The sequence below is a fragment of the Dendrobates tinctorius genome, unplaced genomic scaffold (genome assembly GCF_039654945.1).
Source record: "Dendrobates tinctorius isolate UK_male_01 unplaced genomic scaffold, ASM3965494v1 ptg000007l, whole genome shotgun sequence".
Classification (NCBI taxonomy): Eukaryota; Metazoa; Chordata; class Amphibia; order Anura; family Dendrobatidae; genus Dendrobates; species Dendrobates tinctorius.
The window spans coordinates 36,432,783-36,459,359 of NW_027361675.1; the positions used below are offsets into that span (position 1 = coordinate 36,432,783).

General features: G+C 44.4%; 1 protein-coding gene across 2 annotated transcripts in view; it reads left to right on the forward strand.

The window, feature by feature from the left end:
* The first annotated feature begins 4,598 nt into the window (after window positions 1-4,598).
* The window catches only part of USP32 (ubiquitin specific peptidase 32), a 315,539-nt gene continuing 293,560 nt past the window's right edge, over window positions 4,599-26,577 (forward strand). The window contains exon 1 of one of the 2 annotated variants that reach the window (XM_073573376.1): window positions 4,599-4,979. In XM_073573376.1, the coding sequence (XP_073429477.1) occupies window positions 4,922-4,979 (58 nt within the window). In that variant the 5' untranslated portion in view covers window positions 4,599-4,921. The remainder of the gene's footprint in view (window positions 4,980-26,577) is intronic. The other variant, XM_073573384.1, reaches the window with a different exon arrangement.

Below are 26,577 nucleotides of genomic sequence, written 5' to 3' on the forward strand. Positions count from 1 at the left end.
TACTCAACCCCTTATGATTGTATGACTGTTTCATTGCATTGGTTAGTGTATGTTAGTATGTTGTGAGGGATTGTGAAAAATCACACAGAGACGTTAACTATAGTAGACAAATTTTTAGTTTTGCCTTTTTTTTTGTTTGCTTAAAGGCAAACATAATATTGCCATAATAACATTTTGGCAATGGGCAAAATGACCCTTTGTGCCTTCTTTAACTTTTTTGAAAAGTAACATTACATAACATAACCCAAAAAAAGATTAGGCAATAACAACATTGCTGCCTGAGAATATTAAACTAGATTAGAAAAAAAAAGGTGAGCTCCATCACCAAAATAAATGCTAAAAGAAAACACACATTTCTTCATAATATTATCCAATCATAGAAAGATTCCACCATGACAGGCAAGGCTACCTCACGACTTTCAGACAGATATTACCTGTCTGTAGAACAGAGAATATTTAAACATGCTATACTGGAAAGGATGACAAAACAAAACTCACTTGTTAAGACATAGTGAGAGCGTGATATTCTGAAGGCTGGTCGCCTTGATTTGTTTTACTAGAGATTGCTAGCAAAAAAGGTGACTACTTCACTAAGGCCAGCACGCCTTTCCTAGGCATTAGCAAGTGAGTAGTGTATTTTCATCCTTTCATTTTACAGTATAGCGCATTGAAATATTCTCTTTTGTACACACATGTAATATCTGTCTGAAAGGCGTGAGGTAGCCTTGCCTGTCATGATGGATTTTTTCATATGATTGGAAAACATTGTGAAAAAATTAGAATGTTAAATTATGTTAAAAAAGTTTGGTGATGGAGAACACCTGTTTTTTCCTTTCTATTTGGAGCACCAGTTAAACCGCACTGGACATCTCCGGCCATCAGACTCATAAATCCTCATAGGTTGGGGAAGGGGAACGTGGAAGAGCAGCCTGTGGGTGCTGCTGGACACTGTGGCCAACATCGCCCTGTGAGGTGCCATACTGTTGCCCATGATGCTGGAATTGTCCAGCCTCCTGGGACTGTTGGGGATACTGGCCAGAGCAATGATGATGGTGAGGGGCATCTTGTTGGCTGTGGTAGGCCCGTGGCTCATACCCACCAAGATAGCCAGATCGTCCCCAACCAGGTTGGGACCAGCCTCCAACACTGGGTGGGTACAAGTGGCCATATTGGTGGGGTTGGCTAGAGGCTGACATTTGGGGCTGCGGAATAGAAGGTTGGGTAGTGGGAGGAAGGGGTTGAGGTGTTGGCCCACGTATTAGGGGCTGTTCGGACCCTGCTTGAGCAAGCATCTGTGTGGATGGTCTCATGCGCATTAGATTTCGGGGGGAGAGCTGCCACCTCTCCAGAAATTCAAAAACCTCATATGGGGTATTGGGGGGGGGTGCTTGCATCAAGCAGGATCTGAATACATCCCCTAATACGGAGCCTGACCTCACAGGTAAGGGAACGGAGATAAAGGGTGAGGCTACGTGCGTAGACCTCCTCCCCATCATCTGTAGTTACTCTAGATAAATAATTGAGCACCCCTGTGTCCACATTGGTCCTGCTCTCTTGAATAGTGAGCTGGCGCCTTCTTCGTGTTCGGCGTGATGTAAGAGCAGCCTGTGGGGAGGCCCTGATCTGGCCAGTTGGGCTGCTGCTCAAGTTGCCCGGCTCTTCCAGGATGGGTGATGGGGCAGCAGCAGACCGTCCTGGTGGTGTTGTGTGTTGGGCAGCCATTGGGTTGTCCTGTGATGCCTCATCTTCTGCCATCCTTCTTGTACTGTAGGGGGAGAAGATGGGCCAGCCACCTCATCCCCTACAGGATCTATTATGGGCTCTGCCTCTGAGGCCGTTCCTCGATCCGTAAGGTTGGATTGAGTTCTGTTATGAAATAGAACAGAGGCAAAAATACATCAATATTTTTGGCCCTGTAAAGTATTTGTGTAATGTGGTGTGAGGTATCTACTTACGGTCTCAGATCCAGAATTGGGGCGAGGAAGGACAGCCGGTCATAGTAGATGTACTTCCTTTTAACATATCCAGCATCCCCACTCCTGGACCGCTGCTGGCGTTCCTGGCGGTACTGGTCCCGGATGCTTCGCCAGCATTTCATCACATCTTCCACTGCAATGTGACAGGAAATATTGTCAAATTCACATATTTGAGAGGTCACATTTTCTACCAGTAGTCTAGGCATGGGGCCTTCTGGGGTGTGCTTTCTACCCATGGTGGCATATGTAATTTGGCAGATACACAGGGTCACTTTAGCTACACTTAAACTAATTTTATTGGCTAGGAGGATGAGGAGCTTGTGGCCTAACCCCTAATTATGGCTGTGTGAAGCCACGTGTCACATCCAAATGTAACGGCCTCATGAGGCTAAAAGTACATGCACAGGAAGGGGGGTGCTGATTCTATATTCCTTTTTCGTTGCGCGCTAAGGTTACTGATGTTTTGCGTTGTACTTACGAATTTTATGCTGCTCCTCACGTGGTTGGTCACAAAAGTCATGGTACATCTGGCGACAGATGCGCCTCCATGACGCCTCTTTCTTGCCCGGTTGGCATAATTTGCATCGCGTTGGTCCTAGATTTTGGGACGCTCCTGCACCAGGACAATGAGCATCTCAACATTTATGTACGTGGACGCCATGCTGCTGCTGTACTCCGTGGAGGCGTACTTCCTGGATGTCTGGAGCGCTTTTTGAGCTCATTTGCATGTCTAGGCTTCCTGATGATGGATTGGCCCATTTCCTGTCACCAGTCAAAAGACCTGCGTATTGCTCGCAGGTCACACGTCTGGTCCGTGTGTAATCCGTATTTTTTGCGCGCCCATAGACTTGCATTGGCGTACTACGGGCGTAGTACGCTGACAATCGCAGCATGCTGCGATTGGCACGGAGCGTAGGATACGGATGAGAAATATACGGCTGGTGCGAGGGACCCCATAGAGAATCATTTGTCCGTGTCTAATGCGTGCTTTTAGCGCCTCTCACTCGGCCGTATTCCTCGCCAGTGTGACCCCAGCCTTAGGCTATGTGCACACGTATGCAGAAAATTTCTGCATGAAAACCGGACTCCTTACCAGAAAATGCGCGTTTTTTTTCCGTGAGTTTTTTGCGCATTTTCCGCACGCTTTTTATGCGTTTTTTTCCACGCATCCCCAGGCTCATAGAAAATAGCTAGAAATGTGTATTTTTCCGCAAAATTAATGAGCATGCTGTGTTTTTTACCACGATGCGTTTTTTTCGCGGAAAAAAATGCACCAATATGCACAAAAAGTGCAGAATTCATTAAAATAAATGGGATGCGTCTTGTAAGCGTTTTTGCCGGTAAAAACGCAAAAAAACATGTGCACACAGCCTGAGGCTAAGTTGACACGTAGTGGAATTCCCATGGAAGTTACTGCGAGAATTTCGGAATTCCATTCCTCGGGAAAATTGCATTTTAAATTCATGTGATTTTCCCGTGGAAAAACTACTGTTTTGCAAGAGTAATTAGCTTGCAGAATGCTTGCGTTTTCCAAGCGATCTGTAGCATCGCTTGGAGAACTGATTGACAGGTTGGTCACACTCGTCAAACACAGTGTTTGACGAGTGTGACCAATAGTAAAAGATATAATATTAAAAATAATAAAAAAATAAAAAATCGGGTTATATTCACCTTCCGACGTCCCGCGCAGCATCCCCAGGCCTTCGCGATGCTCTGGCAGGTCCCGTTCCCAGTGATGCATTGCGGCAATGACCTTCGATGACGTCGCAGTCTCGAGAGACCCCTACATCATCGCGAGACGCGACGTCAGCAAAGGTCATTATTGCAATGCATTACTGGGAATGGGAGCTGCCAGAGCATCGCGGAGGCCTGGGGATGCTGCGCGGGACGTCAGAAGGTGAATATAACCCGATTTTTTTTATTTTAGTTCTATTTTTTACAGGGATATGGTAACCAGAGCCCGGAGGACAGTCTCCGCTCCTCCACCCCCTGGGTACCATCCAAAATGTTCTGCTTGCTTTTCGCATGGTGGGCACAGCCAAATGCGGAAAGCAAGCGGAACAACTATGTGTGCGGGATCCCCGCGATTCTGCAAATTAATGAGCATGCTGTGGATTTTTCCGCGACGCGATTCCGCCGCGGGAAAATCCGCAGCATTAGCACTGCATTGCGGAATCCCATAGGATTGCATGGGATGCTGTTTTTTTGTGTTTTTGCGGTAAAAACTGCTGCGAAAACGTGAAAAAACCTGACCGTGTGAACGCAGCCTGAAGGTGGAAAACCCCTTAAACTTTTTAGGCAGATATATGAGCAGTCCATTTGTCCCTATGGGTTACCACGACTACCAATAGAATTACAGCTCTCACCAGGCTAAAATAGCCTGAAAATGAAAGCAGCGTCCTGATTAGTCGCCCTTCATTAATCATATTCTTTCCATGTTTGACACAGCCAGGACGCCGTAGCACTCGCATATAACCTGCGCTACGCCGACACTCGAGAGATCAGCATGCCCTCAACAAACATGGCCGCCTCTGCCTTCTGGAGAGCTAGTCACGTGAGCGCCTCCTTATTCTACGTCAGTACCTCGCTGGCGCTAATATAATCTGAGATTGGAGAACATTAATGACATTTGGCTTTCACCTCGAGTAAGGAAGAAATACATAGGAGCCATAACAAGAAACACAACGGACAAGCTGACACGTGGGCGGAGCCTGGCCGGCGGACTCACGTGATCGTCTCCGTGGTGGGCGTGGCTTCCGCCAGAGGAAGCGACGGCTGGAGCGATAGAGGGCGGGGCTGGTGAGGTTGCTGTGTGGAAGGAAGGCAGGTGATGATTACTGGCGCTGAGTACACCGTTACTGCGCTGGAATAGCCCGGGTGGCGCACTAGGCTCCTAGCCATGGACTCAGGAGGCTGTGCATTGTGAGCTGCTCATCGCAGACATCATGGGTGCCAAGGAGTCCAGGATCGGGTTCCTCACATATGATGAAGCTGTCAAAAGAGGTGAGGAGGAGACGGGAAAATGGGAGTCCGAGTGGCAAGTGACGGGGAGCGATCAGGAAGTGCGGGTGATCAGAGTGACAGGTGATGACGCGGGATGGAAAGGTCAGTGCCAGGCTGCTGTCAGCAGGGCACAGTCCGTGGGCACCCAGAGTGATCAGTGCCAGGCTTCTGTGAGCAGGGCACAGCCTGTGGGCACCCAGAGTGATCAGTGCCAGGCTTCTGTGAGCAGGGCACAGCCTGTGGGCACCCAGAGTGATCAGTGCCAGGCTTCTGTGAGCAGGGCACAGCCTGTGGGCACCCAGAGTGATCAGTGCCAGGCTTCTGTGAGCAGGGCACAGCCTGTGGGCACCCAGAGTGATCAGTGCCAGGCTTCTGTGAGCAGGGCACAGCCTGTGGGCACCCAGAGTGATCAGTGCCAGGCTTCTGTCAGCAGGGCACAGTCCGTGGGCACCCAGAGTGATCAGTGGCAGGCTGTTGTGAGCAGGGCACAGCCTGTGGGCACCCAGAGTGATCAGTGGCAGCTGCTGTCAGCAGGGCACAGTCCGTGGGCACACAGTGATCAGTGCCAGGCTTCTGTGTGCAGGGCACAACTTGTGGGCACCCAGAGTGATCAGTGCCAGGCTGCTATGTGCAGGGCACAACCTGTGGGCACCCAGAGTGATCAGTGCCAGGCTTCTGTGTGCAGGGCACAACCTGTGGGCACCCAGAGTGATCAGTGCCAGGCTTCTGTGTGCAGGGCACAGCCTGTGGGTAACTCATATGGCTAGTGCCAGGCTACTGTGAGCAGGGCACAGCCTGTGGGCACCCAGAGTGATCAGTGGCAGGCTGCTGTGAGCAGGGCACAGCCTGTGGGTAACTCATGGCTAGTGCCAGGCTGCTGTGAGCAGGGCACAGCCTGTGGGCACCCAGAGTGATCAGTGCCAGGCTGCTGTGTGCAGGGCACAGCCTGTGGGTAACTCATGGCTAGTGCCAGGGTACTGTGAGCAGGGCACAGCCTGTGGGCACCCAGAGTGATCAGTGCCAGGCTGCTGTGAGCAGGGCGCAGCCTGTGGGCACCCAGTGTGGCAGTGACAAGCTCCCATAAGCAGGGCACAGCTTGTGGGCACCCAGCGTGATCAGCACCCGGCTGCTATGTGCAGGGCACAGCCTGTGTGGTCAGCGCCAGGCTTCTGTAGGCATCTTCTGTGGCCAGCGTAAAGTTCCTGTAAGCAGGCTAGAGACTGTGGGCACCCAGTGTGGCAGTGCCAAGCAGCCATAAGGAGGGCACAGCCTGTGGGCATCCAGTGTGGCAGTGCCAGGGCTGTGTGCCTGCAGCAGAATGCTGCTTGTTTGTTGTCTGCCTCGTCCCATTCGTTTCCCTGTCAATTGATTTCTTGTCCTCTGGAGAGTGGAGGATCTGCAGGCTGTGCCCACTTGTAGTCATGTGCTGGCTGTGAGTCTGCACCTTGCTGGATCCATTATTACATCGGCCTTTGTGTTCAGTTCCTGCCTAGAGGAGGACGTTTCCTCCATCTATAACACAACTTTTCTGTTCTTACCTAGATTTCCCTTTATTCCCTTTTCTGTGCCGTTGAGTGTGGTTGTATTGTTTGCTGTTATCAGCCACTTCTGGCTGGTGAGAGATTATTACAGGGAGTTTATAATCTTGCTGCATTCTTATAGTAGCGCTCGGGTATTAGCACATCATGTATAAACTGCTGGATTAGCAAAGACTGTATATACAAACAACATTTTATTGGATGCATTGAGTAAAAATGAGTCACTGTTGTCATAGCGACCAATCAAATCCCCACATTCATTTTCAAACCTACTGAAAGGAAAGGAATCTCAAATTGAATTGGTTGCTTAGGGCAACATGACACTTCCTGTCAGCTGTCCTCATGCCTGAGGGTTATTTGGGTAGAGTTGTAGCCATCTCTACAGGCCAACAAGTAAAACGCTGGCATAAAGATCATGGTTCTCAGCAGCACATCACCACATGCAAACAGGACATGTGCTGCTGAGAACGTGATACAGTGTGGTGGCAAAATGAGCATATTACCCATCGTTATATCCCTATCACTGTGAAAATGAGTCCTAATCACTGTATATATAGTCCATCGATGGCTAAGTAATGACCTGTGGTGACCCCGTTTATAAAGTTAGATTCACACTCAGCAGATTTGTTGTGGAAGTGTCTGTCCTTGCAGAAATCCCAGTGCCACCAGATGAATGGACCCGATTTTCAGCCACAGACATGTCTGATACAGATCTGCCACATGTGACTTTAATCTTCCTCTAATACTGGGTAGACCTGTTCTGGAACCTAGACCTACCTAGTAACCAGCTAGAGCATGTTCTCTGCCAGTCTCTTTTTTTTTTTTTTGTACGCAAGGCTTTTGAGGGTTAATCAACGCTGGGCAATATGGTGGGAATCCTAGTTACAACAAGGGATTGTCCCTCAGCTTTCCAGATAAGGGGCTGTTCACACTGCATAGCCGATACTATTGGGGTTCTGTCTGATCCTCAACAGAGCCATGGAGTTGTAATGGTGCAAGTGACGTCCAGCGTAATTGACTGTCTGGTATTGTAATAAACAGCGGCTATAACATATGGAAGATCTGGATGAAATATCCGCCACATAGCTTACCCTCCTGTACATGTAGTGAGAGTTTTCACACGTACTGGAGATGCTTGCATACATAGACCCATTCAAATCTATGGCTCTACGGATTGTGTGTTCGTGTGCAAAACGCGTAGTAGACATGTCCTATTTTTCCCGGCAGCGCAGTCCGCAATAAATCCCGCGCACGTGCACACTGATAACATAGATGGCATCCGTGTGACACCTACCAGCGTCTGGGAAAAGCCTTACAGTTAGCGCTGTTCCCAGACTGCGAGTGCTGAATCCAACTCTCATCATTGTCACCTGGTCTCCTTGCGATCAGCAACATGAGGCTGCGCTGATGAGAGTTGTGGACAGCACCCGCCGTCCGTGAACTCTGGACATAAAATAAAAACAACTGCGTAGTGTCCCCTTTACTTTTCCTACGCAGCTGTGTGAAAGCAGACACCTGGGGGTTGGTGTTAATATTCTGAGAAGGGGCCAATAGCCATAAAGATTCCCAGCCTATTAATAACAGCTCACAGCTTTTTCCTTAGCCTTTACTGGTTATTAAAAAGGGGGACCCATAAAAAGACTGACGCAGAGAGCTGTGGGTTGATATTAATAGGCTGTGAAGGGTCCATGGATATTGGCCCCTTCCCAGACTAAGAACACCAGCCCTTAGCCGCCCCGGAAATGGCGCATTCACTAGATGGTGCAGTGGCAAGCGGGGTAATTATTTTGAGGTTGATGTCAGCCGGTTTATGTCTGCTGACATCAAGCCCTGGGGTTACTAATGGAGAGGTGTCTATCAGATACCCCCCACTACTAACCCCATAGTCAAAAGTCATAAAGACACACTGAGAAAAGTCCTTTAATTGAAAGGCCCTCTTTTAGCCATTTATTGTCATAGAAATCAAATCAGTTATACTCACCTGTCTGCTATAACGCCATAATAAAGAGGTCGCACGACAATTCCCAACTCTTATACATCTGGATGTTGCATTGTGCGGTGACATCAGTTATGTTACCTCTCACCATGTCAGCCGGAACACAGTAAGAGTACCGTGAGAACCTGACTGCAGTGACGAGCGGTGGCGCAATAAAGGTTACACCGCAGGTCACAGGCAGTGGTTCCCACGGTAAGCTCTGCGAGAGCCAGCCTGTAAACTGCTTTAACCTTACTGACGTCACTGCTTGCAGCGTTCTTAAAAATAGGGGTGACCCCACATTATGTTTTTGTGGCTCCCACTTTTTAATAACCAGCAAAGGCTAAGGAAACCGCTGTGAGCTATTAAGAGACTGGAAACCTTTATGACTATTGGTCCCTTCCTAGAATATTAACACCAACCCACAGGTGTCTGCTTTCTTTTAGCTGGTTAGTGAAAATAAGGGGGACCCCCACGCCGTTTTTAAAATAAATTAATTTAATGCTTGTTATTCACAGACAGTGGCTGCTGAGTACAACTCTTATCAGCGTCGCCTGGCCGTGCTGATCGCAGGGTGACCAGGCGTCTATGATGAGAGCTGGATTCAGCACCCAGGGCCTAGGAACAGCGTTAACTGTACTGCTTTTCCCAGATACCAGTATGTGTTACACTGATGGTGCACATGGACACAACTGGTACTGTTTTTCACCAGTACTGGAAATATCAGGATGTGTGAAGGGGGCCTTAGAGTGTCAGTCACCTGGAAGTCATAATTTCTTACTAAGCAAAAGCTGAAATGACCAATTTCTGAGCTCTTTGCCTCCTTCATCGGCAAAGATGCTGATTTCAGTGATTGGCTGTAGCGGTGATGCTCGCTGTTGTGACGCCACTGCTGCAGCCAGTAAACAAAGAGAAGAGCAGCAGCAGAGAGGCAGATCACCCGGGGAGGGTGAGAAGCAACTGAAGAGTTTGCTTTTACAAATAGGGAATACTATATATTTTTTTTTAATTACCGTATTCGACCCCCCACCCCCAAAAAAAAATTATTTCATGGAGATTTGGCATTGTTTACACTGGTTTTGTCTGACGTGTATTTACAGCATGTCGGGTGTTGTCTTCTGTATTCTGCATGGGTACATGAGATTACTGAGCAGTACTGGGGGACAGTGATCCTCAGTACTTCCATGGCTTACCTTGTAAGTGTCTTATCATTACTCAACACACTACACACCTATGTAATTACAGGCTTTTATCTGATGGCATATCCCTGCCCACAAGACCTTGGATGGAATACCGAACTTGCAGGTATTGGGCTTTTCCTGGCTGTGGACATTAGCCTTTCTGTGGAGGAGTTTGGCTTCTGTTATGCTCCCAGTAAAGGCCCTTCTTCACTTGTGCTGATCTGTCGGTCCATGTAAACATGCCGCTGATCTGTCAGTTGTTGTCTGCTGCACATCTCCCTATGTAGACAAGAGATGTGCTGCCGCCAGCATTGGTACTATATTGGGACAGAACAATTATGTTAAAGGGGTTGACCAGTCTCGCAGCAAAAGTCTGCAACTGCTCTGTGACTGCAGACTACGAAATTGTGACACTGCAGTTGGCATGCTTTCACGAATTCCCTGTGTGTTTTGCACATTTCCAGTCTCAGCAGCGCTAGTCTGTTGGTTTTGCTCAAATCTGTTCTATTGAGAGAAGCTGGCTTGAGACTAATCCGTATTTGATCGCTAGCATGTAAATCGTGACACGCGACTGCCCACTCGCACATCAAATTCTACTAGATTGTCACAGCACGCACATTACACACTGTCATGATTCTGCAGTCACGTTGAGTGTCTGCAGGCTTTTCTTATAAGACTGGACAACCCCTTTAACTGTTTTTTTTTTTTTTTTGCCCCAATACAGATTGTCACTCTTTTAAAGGCCCATTCACATAGACAATCAGCTCTTGTCATTGGCAGAAATGTAAACTAACTATAAAGGGGTTTTCCTATTATAATTTGTTTTTCATTGGCTTTTGGAGTTTATAAGTAAGGCCATGTTCACACATTCAGTATTTTGGTCAGTATTTTACCTCAGTATTTTGGTCAGTATTTTACCTCGGTATTTTGGTCAGTATTTTACCTCGGTATTTGGTCAGTAATTTACCTCGGTATTTGGTCAGTAATTTACCTCGGTATTTGGTCAGTAATTTACCTCGGTATTTGGTCAGTAATTTACCTCGGTATTTGGTCAGTAATTTACCTCGGTATTTGGTCAGTAATTTACCTCGGTATTTGGTCAGTAATTTACCTCGGTATTTGGTCAGTAATTTACCTCGGTATTTGGTCAGTAATTTACCTCGGTATTTGGTCAGTAATTTACCTCGGTATTTGGTCAGTAATTTACCTCGGTATTTGGTCAGTAATTTACCTCGGTATTTGGTCAGTAATTTACCTCGGTATTTGGTCAGTAATTTACCTCGGTATTTGGTCAGTAATTTACCTCGGTATTTGGTCAGTAATTTACCTCGGTATTTGGTCAGTAATTTACCTCGGTATTTGGTCAGTAATTTACCTCGGTATTTGGTCAGTAATTTACCTCGGTATTTGGTCAGTAATTTACCTCGGCATTTGGTCAGTAATTTACCTCGGTATTTGGTCAGTAATTTACCTCGGTATTTGGTCAGTAATTTACCTCAGGATCTGTAAGCCAAAACCAGGAGTGGGTGATAAATCCAGAAATGGTGACGTGGTTCTATTAAACTTTTCCTCTGATTGTTCCTCTCCTGGTTTTGGCTTACAGATACTGAGATAGTATACTGACTGTGTGAACGTGGCCTAATGCAAATTGTAATATTCGCCCACCACTGCTACAACGATGCCTCTCCACTGTTGAAAGTCTTTGACAGGCTGCCGTGGTGACATCACTGTTGTAACTGCTGCTGCATCCATTCACTGGGCTCAGTGGTCTCATGCCTCCGTGTTGACATATTCACTGAGCCCAGTGATTGGTTGCAGTGGTCACTTGCAGTGTTGTTGTGACTTTTTCACTGCAGTCTGTCAACAAAGACTGTCGACAGGGTGCAATGATGAGCGAGTATATCAACTTTTGTTATTTTTAACCTTTTCACGCCAATAAAATGTAATATATGCCCTTTTCAAGGTACTGTCACACTAAGCGATATCGCTAGCAATATCGCTATAACTTGTGACGTTATAGCGATATTGCTAGCAATATCACTGTGTGATACCTACAACCCGCTCCCCCGCTGCTTATCGCTGATTGCTCGAGAACGTCCAGGACCGCTTCTCGTCGTCAGCTTCCTGCGGCGCTTCCTGCTGTGACGACGAGCGACGCGTGGAGCCGGGCGGGAGGACGCAGGATCGCCTGGTGTGACAGGTAAGTAGCGACCCCCGACCCCAGCGATGTCGCTGGTGAGATCTGCCTGTGTGGCAGCTCACTAGCGACCACTTAGCAATGTACCAGCGATCCTGACCGTGTCATATCGCTGGTCGGGATCGCTGGTGCATCGCTAAGTGTGACAGTACCTTTACAAAAACGGACAGAAAAAAAAGTCACATTTCTCAATCCTGAATGCCTCAGGGAAGACTGACTATTAACCTCTCCATAAACATTAGTGAATGCGTTTGGCAGCAGGATACTTGAGGGGCAAAGGGTTAATGTTATCAAAGGTTGCTTAAACATTAGCATTCCTTCAGGTTGTACTTGCATGGCTTCCAGATAAGAGCTAAGCTTGGAAACTTTTTTTTTTTAGTAAATATAGTGCTATTGTACGTTCTGAACCACCATTGTTCAGCTTCTACTCCCCCAAAAGATTAGGTGATTAAAGGGTCCCACTGTTCTCAAGAATAGATTGCTATATAATCGTGGAGGGAGGTTGTCTAAACTAGACTCCTCTTTCATGCCCTCCACAAGACACACTTATTTCTACAGCCTTTTAATTGCTTGTAAAAAAAAAAAAAGATGAATTTGATTTTTTTTATTTTTTTTTTATTTTTAAAAGCTTTTTTTTTGTCCTTTTATGTGTGTTAAAGGGAACCTGTCATGAAACAATGCTATTTACCTGCATCCACAGTCCTAATATGCTGGTAAATCCCATTCTACATGTGGCCCTTTGGGTGTTCTGATGCAAACTGGGACAGCCACAGGGCTGGAATTAGTGGCATCCCGCACCACACAGCCGCCTCCTTCCTGGCATCTACAATTAATTGTTTTATAATTCACAGTACAGTGTGGGAAATTGTAGGGACATCATTCTGTGGACATCATACTGAATCAGGGTTTATTTTTAGGGTACATGCTATGTAGGATTACTGTGTGGGGCATCATACAGTGTGGTGGACTTTGTAGGACCATCATACTGTTAGGGCACTTCATATAGTGTGAGTGTTTGTGGGGACATCACGCTATGTGGGGAGCTGTCTGCTGATAACATATTATGTGGGGACATTATACTATGTGTGGGGCATCATTTTGTGAGTTATTGTGAGCTAAGGTACAAGGGCTGAATAACAGAGTAATATGCCATTTCATATAAACTTTACAAAAGGCAGTAAATTATGTTTATTAGCTGCTACAGGGAAGAACATTTTACATGTGTTAACAGTAGCAGCGAGTCACGAGACTCAATTTTGCTCAAGATTAAGTGATAAAAAGCGATCTAAAACAATAATATTGAGCAGAATTAAGCTTGGTCAGTTGGATCAGCCTTCTACAACAGTCAGCCTTTGATGTGGCCCCTTTGGAAAATTAATTCCCCACCCCTGAACTGGGTGAATATGTTTAGAAGGGTATTTATCTGCAGATTACTGCTTTGGCTGTAGGTAAATACTATTTTTTTTTTTTTTTTTTTTCTAAACAGTTCTTCCCTTTAAGGAAAAAAAAAATGCCATTGACCCTGAAAAGCACAAGTTAAAACACACAGGCCCTATTTATCAAGACTGGCGTTGTTCACCCTGGTCTTCCCCTATCGTTCTTCATTCAAGGGGTGGAAGGAGGGTGCGTTTTTCCCTATTGACTTCTCTCTGGATTATGAATAGAGTTGTGAGCCATCATCATAATAATAAAATAGCCGAGAAGTTGCAAGGTGTATACTGCCTGCAGATTACCTGTGTCAACGCTTTAGCCGATGTGAAACTGTTTTCTTGCAGCCTGTGTCTTGGTCTTCGAAGAAACAGCAGTCTATATTCTGCTGACTGCCAGTATTTATTTTGTAATATTTTCAATAAATATTAAAAGTATATTTATCAAATTAGATTAAATCTGTAACCGTAGCAGAGATTCATGAAACTTTAGACTGTCAATATATCTTTTGAAATCTTGACAACACAAACCGTAACATTGTCTATTAATTTTAATGGTATTTGACCCCCCCCCCCCCCAAAAAAAAAAAAAAGAATTGTAATTTTTTTAATTACGGTATATTACTATTTCATATTTCCATAATGATATCCTTTGCATTGTATCTCATATGTAGCACTCTGATTTTTTATTTTTATAGTATTTATGACCTTTTTATTTTCAACTTTGATTAGGTAATGCGGGGTTATAAAATCCCCGCCTGCATCTCGGCAAATCACTGTGTTTTCTTTAAAGCAACAGTAGCTGTGTCTTCATCAATAATTCAGCTCGCAGAAAGAAGCCACAATAACATTAACACATGCTATATGTTTCCTATTTTCTACGACTGTTCTTAGATTAGTGGCGTCTTTAATGCAGGGAGTCACAAGCTGCTAATTTTGAGTCTGTGCCAAAATTATACATTTTGCTACATATTGCTCAGTTTTGTGATGTCTTTTTTTTGTGAATTTACAATAACACCTAGATAAGCACAGATGGGTCAATTGTTATTTTTTTAATATACTGTATCTTTAAAGCACCATTCATTCCAGGGTGTTGTACATGTGAAATTGCTAACATAGATTACATGTAAACAGACAGACTGATGGGGGAGAGGATCCTGTCCTGGTGGGCTTACAGTCTACAGGGTAATGGGGATGGAGAGGTCAGTGGTTAGGGCACCTCCGGTGGTAGTAAGATGGCAGTGAGATTCTTGCAGGCTGTAGGCGCTTCGGAAGAGATGCTTTTTCAAGTTGAAGATTCCAAATGTGGGGAACAATTACTTGTGCTGTTTTCGCTGGGGGAATTGGAAACCAGTCTTGGGACTGGCAGATGGGAGAAGCGGAGGAGTAAGCATACAGGTGGTACTAGAAGCCATGGGACTTTGAGTTGTTCCAGGCCAAAAGGATAGCTAGAGAAGAATAGGGTACCCAGGACTGAGGCTAGAGGAACACAAGAAGAGAGTGGGCAGGATGAGGTGGTAGTGTGGGAATGGGAGATGCTAAATGTGTGGTTAGTCAGGTATTAGGAGATCCAGTAGAGGGCAATATCTTTGATGCCAAAGTAAGAGAATATCTGTAGTAGGAAGGATCAATTGTGTAAAATGTAGATGACCGGTCTAGAAAGAGGAGCATAGAGAATTGTCTGTTGGCTTTGGTGGTCGCTATATCTTTAGTAATTTTGGTTAGGGCAGTTTCAGCTTAGTGATTAGGATAGAAGCTGTATTGTAGATTGTCGATTGAGGGGAGAAGATGAAAGTTCACTGTGGACGTGCTGTTCAAGGAGATTGGAGGTAAACGAGAGTAGTGAGACGTCGATGATTGCTGAAGGGATGGCTTCTTCAGGATAGGCGTGATTGTTTGAAAGCAGAAGAGAAGATGCCAGAGGTTGAAGATAAATTAAAGAGATGGGATAGGGCTAGGGTAAGCATGGTGGTAATAATTGGGGATGAGGTCAAGTTCCCAAGTGGTGAGGTACGTTCCCATGATAATGAATTGCTGCGGGTCTGACGCTGCGTATTTATGCACTGTGAAACTTGTAGCAGTCAGATGATACAGCATAGTGGATGGGATTTCTAGAAATCCCATGTCCACTCTGTGTGCATGTTCGCCTGCAGATCACCTGCGGACACTGACATGCGGCGCGTCTTTCAAGACCACAACATGTCAATTTCTCTTGCGGAGACATGAGTCTCCGCAACAGAAATGACATCAATAGAAATGTACTGGATGCGGTAAATCTGCATGGTTCAGTGAACACATACGGATTTACCTGCGTTCAATAGAAGGCTGCGAACATATGCTGCTTCCAAATTGTGGACGCATAGCCTTGTAGAGAGAATGAGCCAGCTTTTCTTCGGTGATGAAGTATGAATGTCGTAGGGTTTTGGTCCATTGTGCAGAGGCGTTTGCTCTGGATGAACATTAAGGCTATGTGCTCATGTATGCAGAAAATATTTTCTGCATGAAAACCGGACTCCTTTCCAGAAAAACGCGCATTTTTTTCCGCACGTTTTTGCGCATTTTCCACGCAAAAAAGCACTTTTTATGCGCTTTTTCCGCGCATCCCCAGTCTCATAGAAAATAGCTAAAAACGCGGACTTTTCTGCAAAATTAATTTTACCGCAATGCGGTTTTTTTTACGGAAAAAAACGCATCAATATGCACAAAAAGTGCAGAATGCATTAAAATGAACGGAATGCTTCTTTTAAGCGATTTTTTTAAAAGCGTTTTTGCCGGTAAAAACGCTTAAACGCAAAAAACCGCTTACGTGTGCACACAGCCTAAAGCTTTCTCTGATGGGGTCAATCTTCTTTTGGAAGTATGAGGCAAAGTCTTCTGCAGAAACAATGGAGGTCGGAGAGGGCAAACGTGGACGGAGTTGGGAATTTATAGTGATGAATAACTGGGGTTATGGGATAGAGAAGATATGAGAGTTGTGAAATATTTCTTTTTAGCAGAGGTGATGGTTTACTTCAATGTGAAAATTGCTTTTTTGAATGTGCTAAAGTCTGCTTGTCAGCATGTCAGGTGCTTGGCTAATGGCGCCCACAATCTATTCAAGCGAAATCTGAGATCTAAAGGCCAAATAGTGCTTCTTCCCATCCGATCCCCCTGCCGTGTGCTCAAACAGTAGTGTACAACCACATTGCCACATTCTGGGAAAATTGCATAACAAATTGTGTGGTCCAACTTCTCCCATTACCACCTCGTGTAAATTTGGCGCTAAAACAGTATTTTAGTGGTAAAAAATTTTTTTTTTTGTTCTCATATCTAAATATTCTAAAGTTTTGTGAATCCCATGTAGGGTTAAAAATGCCCAGTAGTACACCTCTAGATGAATTCCTTGAGGGGCCTAGTTTCCAAAATTGTGTCACTTGTTGGGAGTTTCTGCTGTTTTCTCATATCAGCGGCTCTCCAAATGCGACATGGCATTCACAATCTATCCCAGACAAATGGCGCTCTTTCCTAGCTCTGCCATGTGCCCAAACAGAAGGTTTTGACCACATATGAGGTATCGTTGAGATCTGGAGAAGCAAAGTATGGGGTCCCTTTTCTCCTGTTATCTATTGTGAAAATTACAAATTTGGTGCTAAAACAACATTTTCATGGAAAAACCCACATGGGTTATTGGCATACTCAGGAGAAATTGCACAACAAATTTTGGGGTCCATTTTCTCTTGTTACCCTTTTGAAAATAAAAAATGAAGGACATAAGTAAAATTTTTGTGGAGAAAAGTTAAATGTTTATTTTGTTTTTCTTTCCACGTTGAAGCACCTGAAAGGTTAAATTTGAATGTGGTTTTGAGCACCTTGAGGGGTGCAGTTTTTAGAATGGTATCACATTAGGGTATTTTTCAGTCATATAGACCCCTCAAAGTCACTTCATATGTGATGTGGTCCCTAAAAAAGGTTTTGTCAATTTTGTTGGAAAAATGAAATTGATTAACTTTTAACCCCTTTAAACTTTCTAACTAAAATAAAAATGTTTTCTTTCCCTCATGTCTGCTTTACATCAGCACCATTTGTAAAATTTTATTTTATTTTGTTAGGATGTTAGAAGGCTTAACCCCTTCGTGACCTCCGCCGTACTAGTACTGCTATGCAGGAGATGCGTTTGTGCTGAGAGCAGTACTAGTATGGCGCCGTGTTCGCACTGCCTCACGCTGATCACCACGGTGATCACGTGAGGATGTCAGCAGTATGTGACAGCTGAGACCCCGCAGCAACGCCCACGATCATTGCTAGCACCGATCGCGGGCATTTATCCCCTCTGATGCCACTGTCAGAAGTGACAGCGGCATAAAGGAGCTCCCTGCGCGCTTCCAGCAGAACAACGTGAAGCGATCGCGTTGTTCTAATGGTTTCCATGGAGACCCCCGGCACCAAGATGGCCGTGGGGTCCTTCCAGGTCCTCAGGGAAGGTGGCTGTGAGCACCTGCTGAGAGCAGGCACTGGCATGCCTCGTTCCCTGCCTGTCAGATCCTGATTTGACACTCTTTGCAGTGTCAGATCAGCGATCTGACATTATATACAGCTCTGGAAAAAATTAAGAGACCACCACATCAAAACCCTGTCATGGGCAGCCCATTCTCCGGACCTGAACTCCATTGAAAACCTCTGGAATGTAACCAAGAGGATGATGGATAGTCACAAGCCATCAAACCAAGAACTGCTTACATTTTTGCTCCAGAAGCAGTGTGAAAGACTGGTGGAAAGTATGCCAAGACGCATGATAGCGGTTTTTAAAAATCATGGTTATTCCACAAAATATTGATTTCTGAACTCTTCCTGAGTTAAAACATTTGTATTGTTGTTTTTAAATGATTATGAACTTGTTTTCTTTGCATTATTTGAGGTCTGAAAGCACTTTTTTTAATTTTTTTTTTTTTAAATTTTGACAATTTTTCTTTGTCAGGAAAAAATACTGAATTTATAGCTTGGAAATTCGGAGACATGTTGTCAGAAGTTTGTAGACTAAAAGAACAATTTACCTTTTACTCAGAAATATACCTATACATAGAAAAATCTGACAAACAGAACATTTGAAAGTGATCTCTTAATTTTTGCCAGAGCTGTAGTAATGTCCCATACTGGGAATATGCGTAAAAAGAAAAAAAAAAATGTAAACATATATATTTTTTTACATCCCTAAATAAAGAAAAAACTAAAATAGTTTACCAATAAATACATTTATTTATGTAAATAAAAAAGCAATAAAAGTACACATATTTGGTATCACCGCGGACGCACTCTATAAATCTGTCCCACTAGTTAACCCCTTCAGTGAACACTGTAAAAAGAGGCAAAAAAACAATGCTTTATCATACCGCAGAACAAAAGTGCAATAAAACTTGACAAAAAAGACAGATATAAATAAAAATGGTAATGCTGAAAACATCATCTTGTCTCACGAAAAACAAGCCGCCATACTGCTCCATCAGCAGAAAAATAAAGTTCTAGCTCGCAGAATAAAGCAATGCTAAAATATTTTTTTCTATAAAATACTGTAGTTTTTATTATGTAAAAGTGCCAAAACATAAACTATATAACTGTGGTACCACTGTAATCGTACTGACCCGAAGAAAAAAGCTGCTTTACCAATTTTACCACATGTGGAACGGTATAAAAAAAATATTTTTTCTTTTGTTCTTTCTGTCTCCCAGAAATCAGAATACAAAGCAATAAAAAAAAGTCATGTGCCTGAAAATGGTACCAATAAAAACGTCAGCTCGTCCCGCAAAAAACAAGCCCTCACATGACTGTCGGCCGAAATATGAAAAAAGTATAGCTCTCAAAAGGTGTTGATGCAAAAAATAGTTTTCGCAATAAAAAGCGTCTTTTAGTGTGTGACACCAACCAAACATAAGAACCCAATATAAATCTGGTATCGCTGTAATCGCATCGATCTGAAGAATAGTCACCTAGTCACTTATACTGCATGAGGAATGGCATAAAAAAAACAAAACAATTCACATGTTGTTGTGTTTTTTTTTTTTTTTTTTTTCATTCTGCCTCCCAAAAATCGCAGTAAGGCTCGGCGCACATTTATCCTGCGCTCTGTGTTGAGATCTTACACTGGGGTTTCCTTGTAAATCTCTGAAATACGTGATTCAGACAGAACCTATGGTGGAAAATTCCCTATAATGAGGCAGATGGAGGCACTGTGGACGCCAAAGCACCTGTGATCCGGGGGGTGTCCGTCTTTTAGGATTGTGTAAAAGTTCGTTGTGCATTTCTGAAAAGAAGGAAACCACGGAACAGAGACCAGATGGAGTCCAAAGTAACTCTTCTGCCTCACTAAAGTGAAAGGGTCCATAGATGGGTTTCATCTGAATCACATCGCTCAGAGATCTAGATGGAAACCCCAAAGTAAGTGGTCAGCGTAGACTTCCGGATAACTGTGATCCCAAACGTTATGTAAAATGTTCCCAATAAAAGCTTCCATTCAATCCACAAAAAAGCAAGCCCTCACTCAGATCTATCATCTGTTATCGGAAATATAGGGGGCTTCCACGTTACTGGTAGCACAAAGGCTCTGGAAAAGCGAAATGGCTCCTCATCCACCAAAAGAAATTCAGCAAATTCTCTGCTCCCAAATCCAAATGCCTCCTCCCTTCTGAGCCCCATAGTATGCCTAAACAACATTAGTGCCCACATGTTTGGCATTTCTGTAGTGAGGAGAGCCCGCCTGATTTACAGGTGCATGTCTCCAGAAACATGAGCTGGGCATAACGTACTGGTCACTACAGTGTACTGGTCACTATAACGGCAGTTTGCAATTTTCACACAGCAACATCCACTGCTGCCTGCTTCTGGAAAACACCCATGGAGTCAAAATTGTCACTACATCTGTATATAAATTCCCAAAGGGTTATAATTTCCAAAATGGGGTCACTTGAGGGGGGGATTCTGCTTTTCTAGCACTTGGGGTGTGTGCACACGCTGCGGATTTTGCTGCGGATCTGCAGCGTTTCTGGCCCTGCGGGTCCGCAGCAGAATCTGCTGCGTTGTACAGTACCATTTTACTCTATGTAAAATGGAAACCGCTGTGCACATGCTGCGGAATTTTCCGCACGGTTTTGCTGCGGTTTCATATCCGCAGAAAGAAATGACATGTCACCTCTTTTCTGCGGATTCCGCTGCGGTTTACCATCTCCTCCATTGTAGAGGTGATAAACCGCAGGGAAAACTGCAGCCTAATCCGCAGGTAAACCACAGGTCTTTTGACCTGGAATTTTCCTGCGGATTTTACAAAATCCATGGGGAGAAATCCGCAGCACCTAAAAACTACGTGTGCACATACCCTTAAGGCCCTTTTACATTTAGAGATGCACCAGCGATACGACCCGGTCAGGATCGATGGTGCATCGCTAAATGATTGCTAGTGAGCTTTCACACAGAAAGATCTCACAGCGATGCACAGCGACGCAGCGCACGATACTCACCTTTCACACACAGCGATCCTGGCGTCCTCCCGCCCGCCTCCACGTGTCGCTCGTCCCAGCAGGAAGCTGACGACGAGAAATGGAGCCGCCCGATCAGCGATGGACAGCGGGGGAGCCGGTCAGAGGTAAGTATCACACATAGCGATATCGCTATAACGTCACAAAATCAGTGAAGTTTTAGCGATATTGCTATCGCTATGTGTAAAAACCCCCTTTAGGGGCTCTTTATATGGAGTCCGCAAACTAGTCTAGGAAAGTCTGCATTCCAGGAGTCAAATTGCGCTCCGTCCCTCCCGAGTCAATCCGTATGGCAAATTAGTACTGTACAGTCACATATGGGGTATTTCTACATTCAGCAGAAATTGTGGGACAAATTTTGGTGCCGTTTTTACCCATATCCCAGAGTTATCACCTCATAAAGAAACAGTGGTCAGAGTTGTAAAAACTGGCCCGATCATGGTGATAACAGGCTTCATTAAAACTAATTCATTAAAATTGTAGTAGCAATTTTTTTTTTTTTTTCAAGGAAATGTACAAAACTTATTTTTTGGGACTTACCAGGTTTGCAGTGACTTTGGGGGTCCTATATATTGGGCCATGAATTGCAATGGCAAACATCAGAACCACGCAATCATGATCCAAGGGTGCCAATGGGGATAAAGAGGGGGAAACCACACTGTTAACCATTTATATGATATGGTCACTATTGACAGCAGCATCTAAGGGTCTGTGCACACGTTGCGGATCCGCAGCAGATTCCCCTGCATTGTACAGTACCATTCTATCCAATGTAAAACAAAAAACGCTGTGCACATGCTGCGGAAAAATCTGCAGCAGAAACTCTGTGGGTTCATTTCCGCAGCATGTCAATTCTTTGTGCGAATTACGCTGCGTTTTACACCTGCTCCATTCTAGGAATCCGCAGGTGAAATCCGCAGAAAATCTGCACTAAATCCGCATGTCATTTTACCTGTGGATTTAGCAAAATCCGTGTGGAAAAATCTGCAGCGTGATCCACAACGTGTACACATACCCTAAGGCTGAGTTCACACGTGGCGTGTTTTAACCGCACGATTTTGCCGCGAAAAATAAGCATTCCTATGGGATTCCGCAATGCTGTGCTAATGCTGCGGTTTCTACCGCGGCGGAATCGCTTCACGGTAAAAAACGCAGCATGCTCATTAATTTTGCGGAATCGCGGCGATCCCGCACCCATAGGAATGCATTGTTCCGCTTACTTCCCGCATGTGGTTGTGCCCACCATGCGGAAAGTAAGCAGAACATTTGCGGATGGTACCCACGGTCCGGAGGAGAGGAGACTGTCCTCCGGGCTTTGGGTACCATATCCCTGTAAAAAATAGAATTTAAAATAAAAAATATTGTTATTCTTACCTTCCGGCGTCCAGCGCAGCCTTCCCGCCTCTCTCCACGCTCCCGGTCCCAGTAAGCCTTTGCGAAAATGCCCGCGATGGCGTCCGAATTACCGCGAGACATCGCGATCCCGCGAGAACGGACGCCATCGCGGGCATTTTCGCAAAGGATTACTGGGAATGGATGCGCGGGACGTCGGAAGGTAAGAATAAAACCCATTTTTTTATTTTTTTTTTTTACATTCTATCTTTTACTACTGATGCTGCATAGGCAGCCTCAGTAGTAAAAAGTTGGTCACACTTGTCAAACACTATGTTTGACGAGTGTGACCAACCTGTCAATCAGTTCTCCAAGCGATGCTACAGATCGCTTGGAAAACGCTAGCATTTTGCAAGCTAAATACGCTTGCAAAATACTAGTTTTTCCGCGGGAAAATCACGGGAATTTAAAATGCGATTTTCCCGCGGAATGGAATTCCGGAATTCTTGCGGTAATTTCCGCGAGAGTTCCGGTACGTGTGCACATAGCCTAAGGGTATGTGCACATGCTGCGGATCCGCAGCGGATTTGGTCTCTGCGGTTCTGCAGACAGTGCACAGTACAATGTAAGTCTATGGGATTTACAATCCGCAGTGCACATGCTGCGGTTTTTACACTGCGGAAAAGCTGCGGTTTTGAATCCACAGAAAGAATTGACATGTCGATTTGCCACCTATTCCATTGTCCAGGTGTCAAACCGCAGGGGAAAACCGCTGGTAAAACCGCAGGTCATTTTACCTGCGGTTTTACCTGCGGATCCGCGCAGAAAAATCCGCTGGTGAATCTGAAGCGTGTGCACATAGCCTAAGGGGTTAAGCAGATATGGACGGTGACAACACTGATCGTGGCTGATGCAGCAAGTTGTCAGCTCTAGTGTACAGCCGACAGCTGCAGGATTGTCTCCTGTATGGGGAGGCTAGTCTCTTTTATCGCAGATCAGTAAAAAGACGTATTGGCTGTCATTAAGACTTATGGTATTTTCTTTCAGTGCTGGAGTGGTGCCACTAATATAAGGTCCCTGACCCTAATATTATATTTGCCTGCTTCCGTCTTCATTCTACATTTGCCCACCGGGACTATGGTTTTCTGAAAGTGGACAAGCCCTTTACCTGCACATGCTATTTATATTGTAGAAAGGGCACACATTTTCATATTTGATTTTGCTGTACTTAGATTTTGTTATGATTTTTACATAGGGATTTTAATCTTCTTCCACAGAATAGTTTAGTGCTGTGTGTGAAGTAGCTCATGAAGAATGATGGTAAGAAAAGGTGTGTGTGTGTATACCTGGCCCTAAAGGCCCCTGCAGACGAGCGTATGAGAAGTCATTTGAGTTTCATCCACAAAACTGATCCTTTTTCATACATCTATACTATCGAATGTACAGGATCAAATACAGTTTCCTAGGTTTATAATAGAAATGTATCCGGAAAAAAACGGAATCCATTCGGATGGTTTGTGTGGGAGGCGTTTTAATGTTTCACGCGCCCATAGACTTTAGTGGGTGAGTCTCATCTGAGATCTGGAAAAAAGTTTATTTTTATTTTTTTTCAATTTATTTTATTTTTCCCCAGTCAGACCGAGAGAATAATCATTCGTCTGATGGCGGTATGTAATAACATGGGTCACTGTGCTGTCCATGTACTACCCTATCAAAAATTGGGCCGCACACGTCCGATTTTTAAGCTCCTCTTCCTAAAGCTAGCCATACATAATGGTAAAAAGGCAAGGCCGAGTGTGTTTCCCCATTGCGTGCCACAAACCATGGTTATAATGCCTAGATCCTCAGAGATATGCAGCGGCGTGTGGTTGTAAAGTTTGTGTCGGCCAATTCCCTGATTCTTTCCTATCTAAGCTGGTCATGTTTAATGTGTGTAGTTGTACAAAGGGTGTAATAATTGCTAGCACTGGGCTCATCATTGATCCTGTGGTCCTCAGCGTCACGGCTTTTTCTGTCTAAGCACACCTGAACATTCTGGCTGCGATGGAATGAAAAACTATATTATTGGATCTTTAGTAATACAATAGAGCGTGTAATAAGCCCCCCATAGCGGATTGTGGCATATGTTTACTAATAATAATTTAGGGTTTGGACTTTTTTTTTTTTTTTACCTGTAAAATGATTGTACACCTGGCAGCCTCTCATTTCTAGGTTTGATCAAACTTATTATAGAAGGTACCGTCTGTTATACGGAGAAGGTGATAACGGCCTGCCTGCTGCAGTACAAAATGAGTTTATAGTATTACATGGTCATCATTCCAATAAGGGAACAGCTTATATAAACGCCGGGGAAGTCCTAGACATGAGATATATTTTGGGGGTGAGGATCTCAGCTGGCTTGCTTTAGGGGACACGAAGAGTCTGTGTTATCGGATAGCACCCTTCCGATTTATTTGCATGTGTTAGTGAGCCCTTACAGTCCAGTGTCTGCACATATGTTGACTCCTGATTTATAGAACATATAACTATGCCGTCCTTCAATTTTTAATATGCCAGCATGTTGCATTGCATATTACTTTAAATGTTAGGAAATACTTTTTGTGAGTATTGCTAACTGTAATATTTTGTAAGCGTGCGTCATGGTGGAAATGCAATAGAGCTTCAGTCTTGCAATTTGGTGACTGAGTTACCGTAATTGTTTTGTAACATTGAGAAAAATGTGTAATATCCCCATCACAGGAACCACGTATACAGATGTTTGTTACCCAGAGAGAGGTGTAAACAGGATAGTCCGGTCATATAATACAGATGAGGAAGGTCGTCAATATTAGATCATTTGGGCTCATACTCTGCACCCCCTGCTGGTCCGCTGTCATTGGTTCCATTGGCAGCAGAATGTGCTCATTGAACTGAGCTCCACAGCTCTGCTCCGGCCAATCTAATCTGAGGGCAGCATGATGTAGAGACAGAGACCCTGATTCCAATGATGTCACTTATTGGGCTGCGTGCTGTAGTAAAAAGTAGAAAAAAATGTTTTAAAAAATGTAAAAAAAAATATAAAAGTTCAAATCACTCCCCTTTTGTCCCATTCAAAATAAAACAATAGTAAAAAAAAAAAAAAATTTATGTGGTATCACTGCTTTCAGAATCTTATAAAATAAATGAATTTGATTGGTGAATGGCGTAAAGAGAAAAAATCAAACCCCCCAGAATTACGTTTTTTTTGGAACCCACAGCATTGCAATAAAATGCATAACAGAACAAAACATTTCAAAATTGTATCAATAAAAACGTCAGCTCGGCTTCCATAAAATAAGCCCTCACCCAGCCCCAGATCCCGATAAATGGAGATGCTACGGATCTTGGAAAATGACACCATTTTATTTATTCATTAATTTTTTAAATTTTTTTATTTTTTACAAATTTTTGGATTTATTTGCTCACTTAAATAAAAAAAAGAACCTACCGTATACATGTTTGGTATCTGTGAATTCGTAATGATCTGGAAAATCGTAATGGTAAGTTAGTTTTTCCATATAGTGAACATGGTAAAAAAAAAAATTGTAGGATTGCACTTTTTTTTGCACATAAACCGCGCTTGGATTTTTTTTTTCAAGTTTCCCAGTACACGACATGGTAAAACCAATGGTGTTGTTAAAAAGTACAACTCATCCCGCAAAAAAAAAAGAAGCCCTCACACGGCCATATTGACGGGAAAAGAAAAAAGTTATGGCTCTGAGAAGAAAGGGAGCAAAAAACAGAAATAGAAAATCCTAAGGTCGTGAAGTGGTTTAGAGCAGTGGTCCCCAACCTTTTTTGCACCGGGGACCGGTTTCAAGCAAGACCATTCTTCCATGGCCCGGCAGGGCGGGGATGGAGGTGTGGCAGGGGCGGGGCTTTGGTCATAAGGGGGCGGGGCTATGGACACGGTTGTAGTGTAGCAGTGCATACTTATAATTAAATAACATTTATAATGTGACTCAACTCACCATAGGTTTTGAATAAGTGCTCCATCACCCCCTTCTCCCCATCATTGCCTTCACCCCATCACTCCCTTCTCCCCATCATTGCCTTCACCCCATCACTGCTGTCTCCCCATCATCACTCCCCTCTCCCCATCATTGCCTTCACCCCATCACTCCCCTCTCTCCATCATTGCCTTCACTCCATCACTCCCTTCTCCCCATCATTGCCTTCACCCCATCACTCCCCTCTCCCCATCATTGCCTTCACCCCATCACTCCCTTCTCCCCATCATTGCCTTCACCCCATCACTGCCATCTCGCCATCATTGCCTTCACCCCATCACTCCCTTCTCCCCATCATTGCCTTCACCCCATCACTGCCATCTCTCCATCATTGCCTTCACCCCATCATTCCCCTCTCCCCATCATTGCCTTCACCCCATCACTGCCATCTCTCCATCATTGCCTTCACCCCATCACT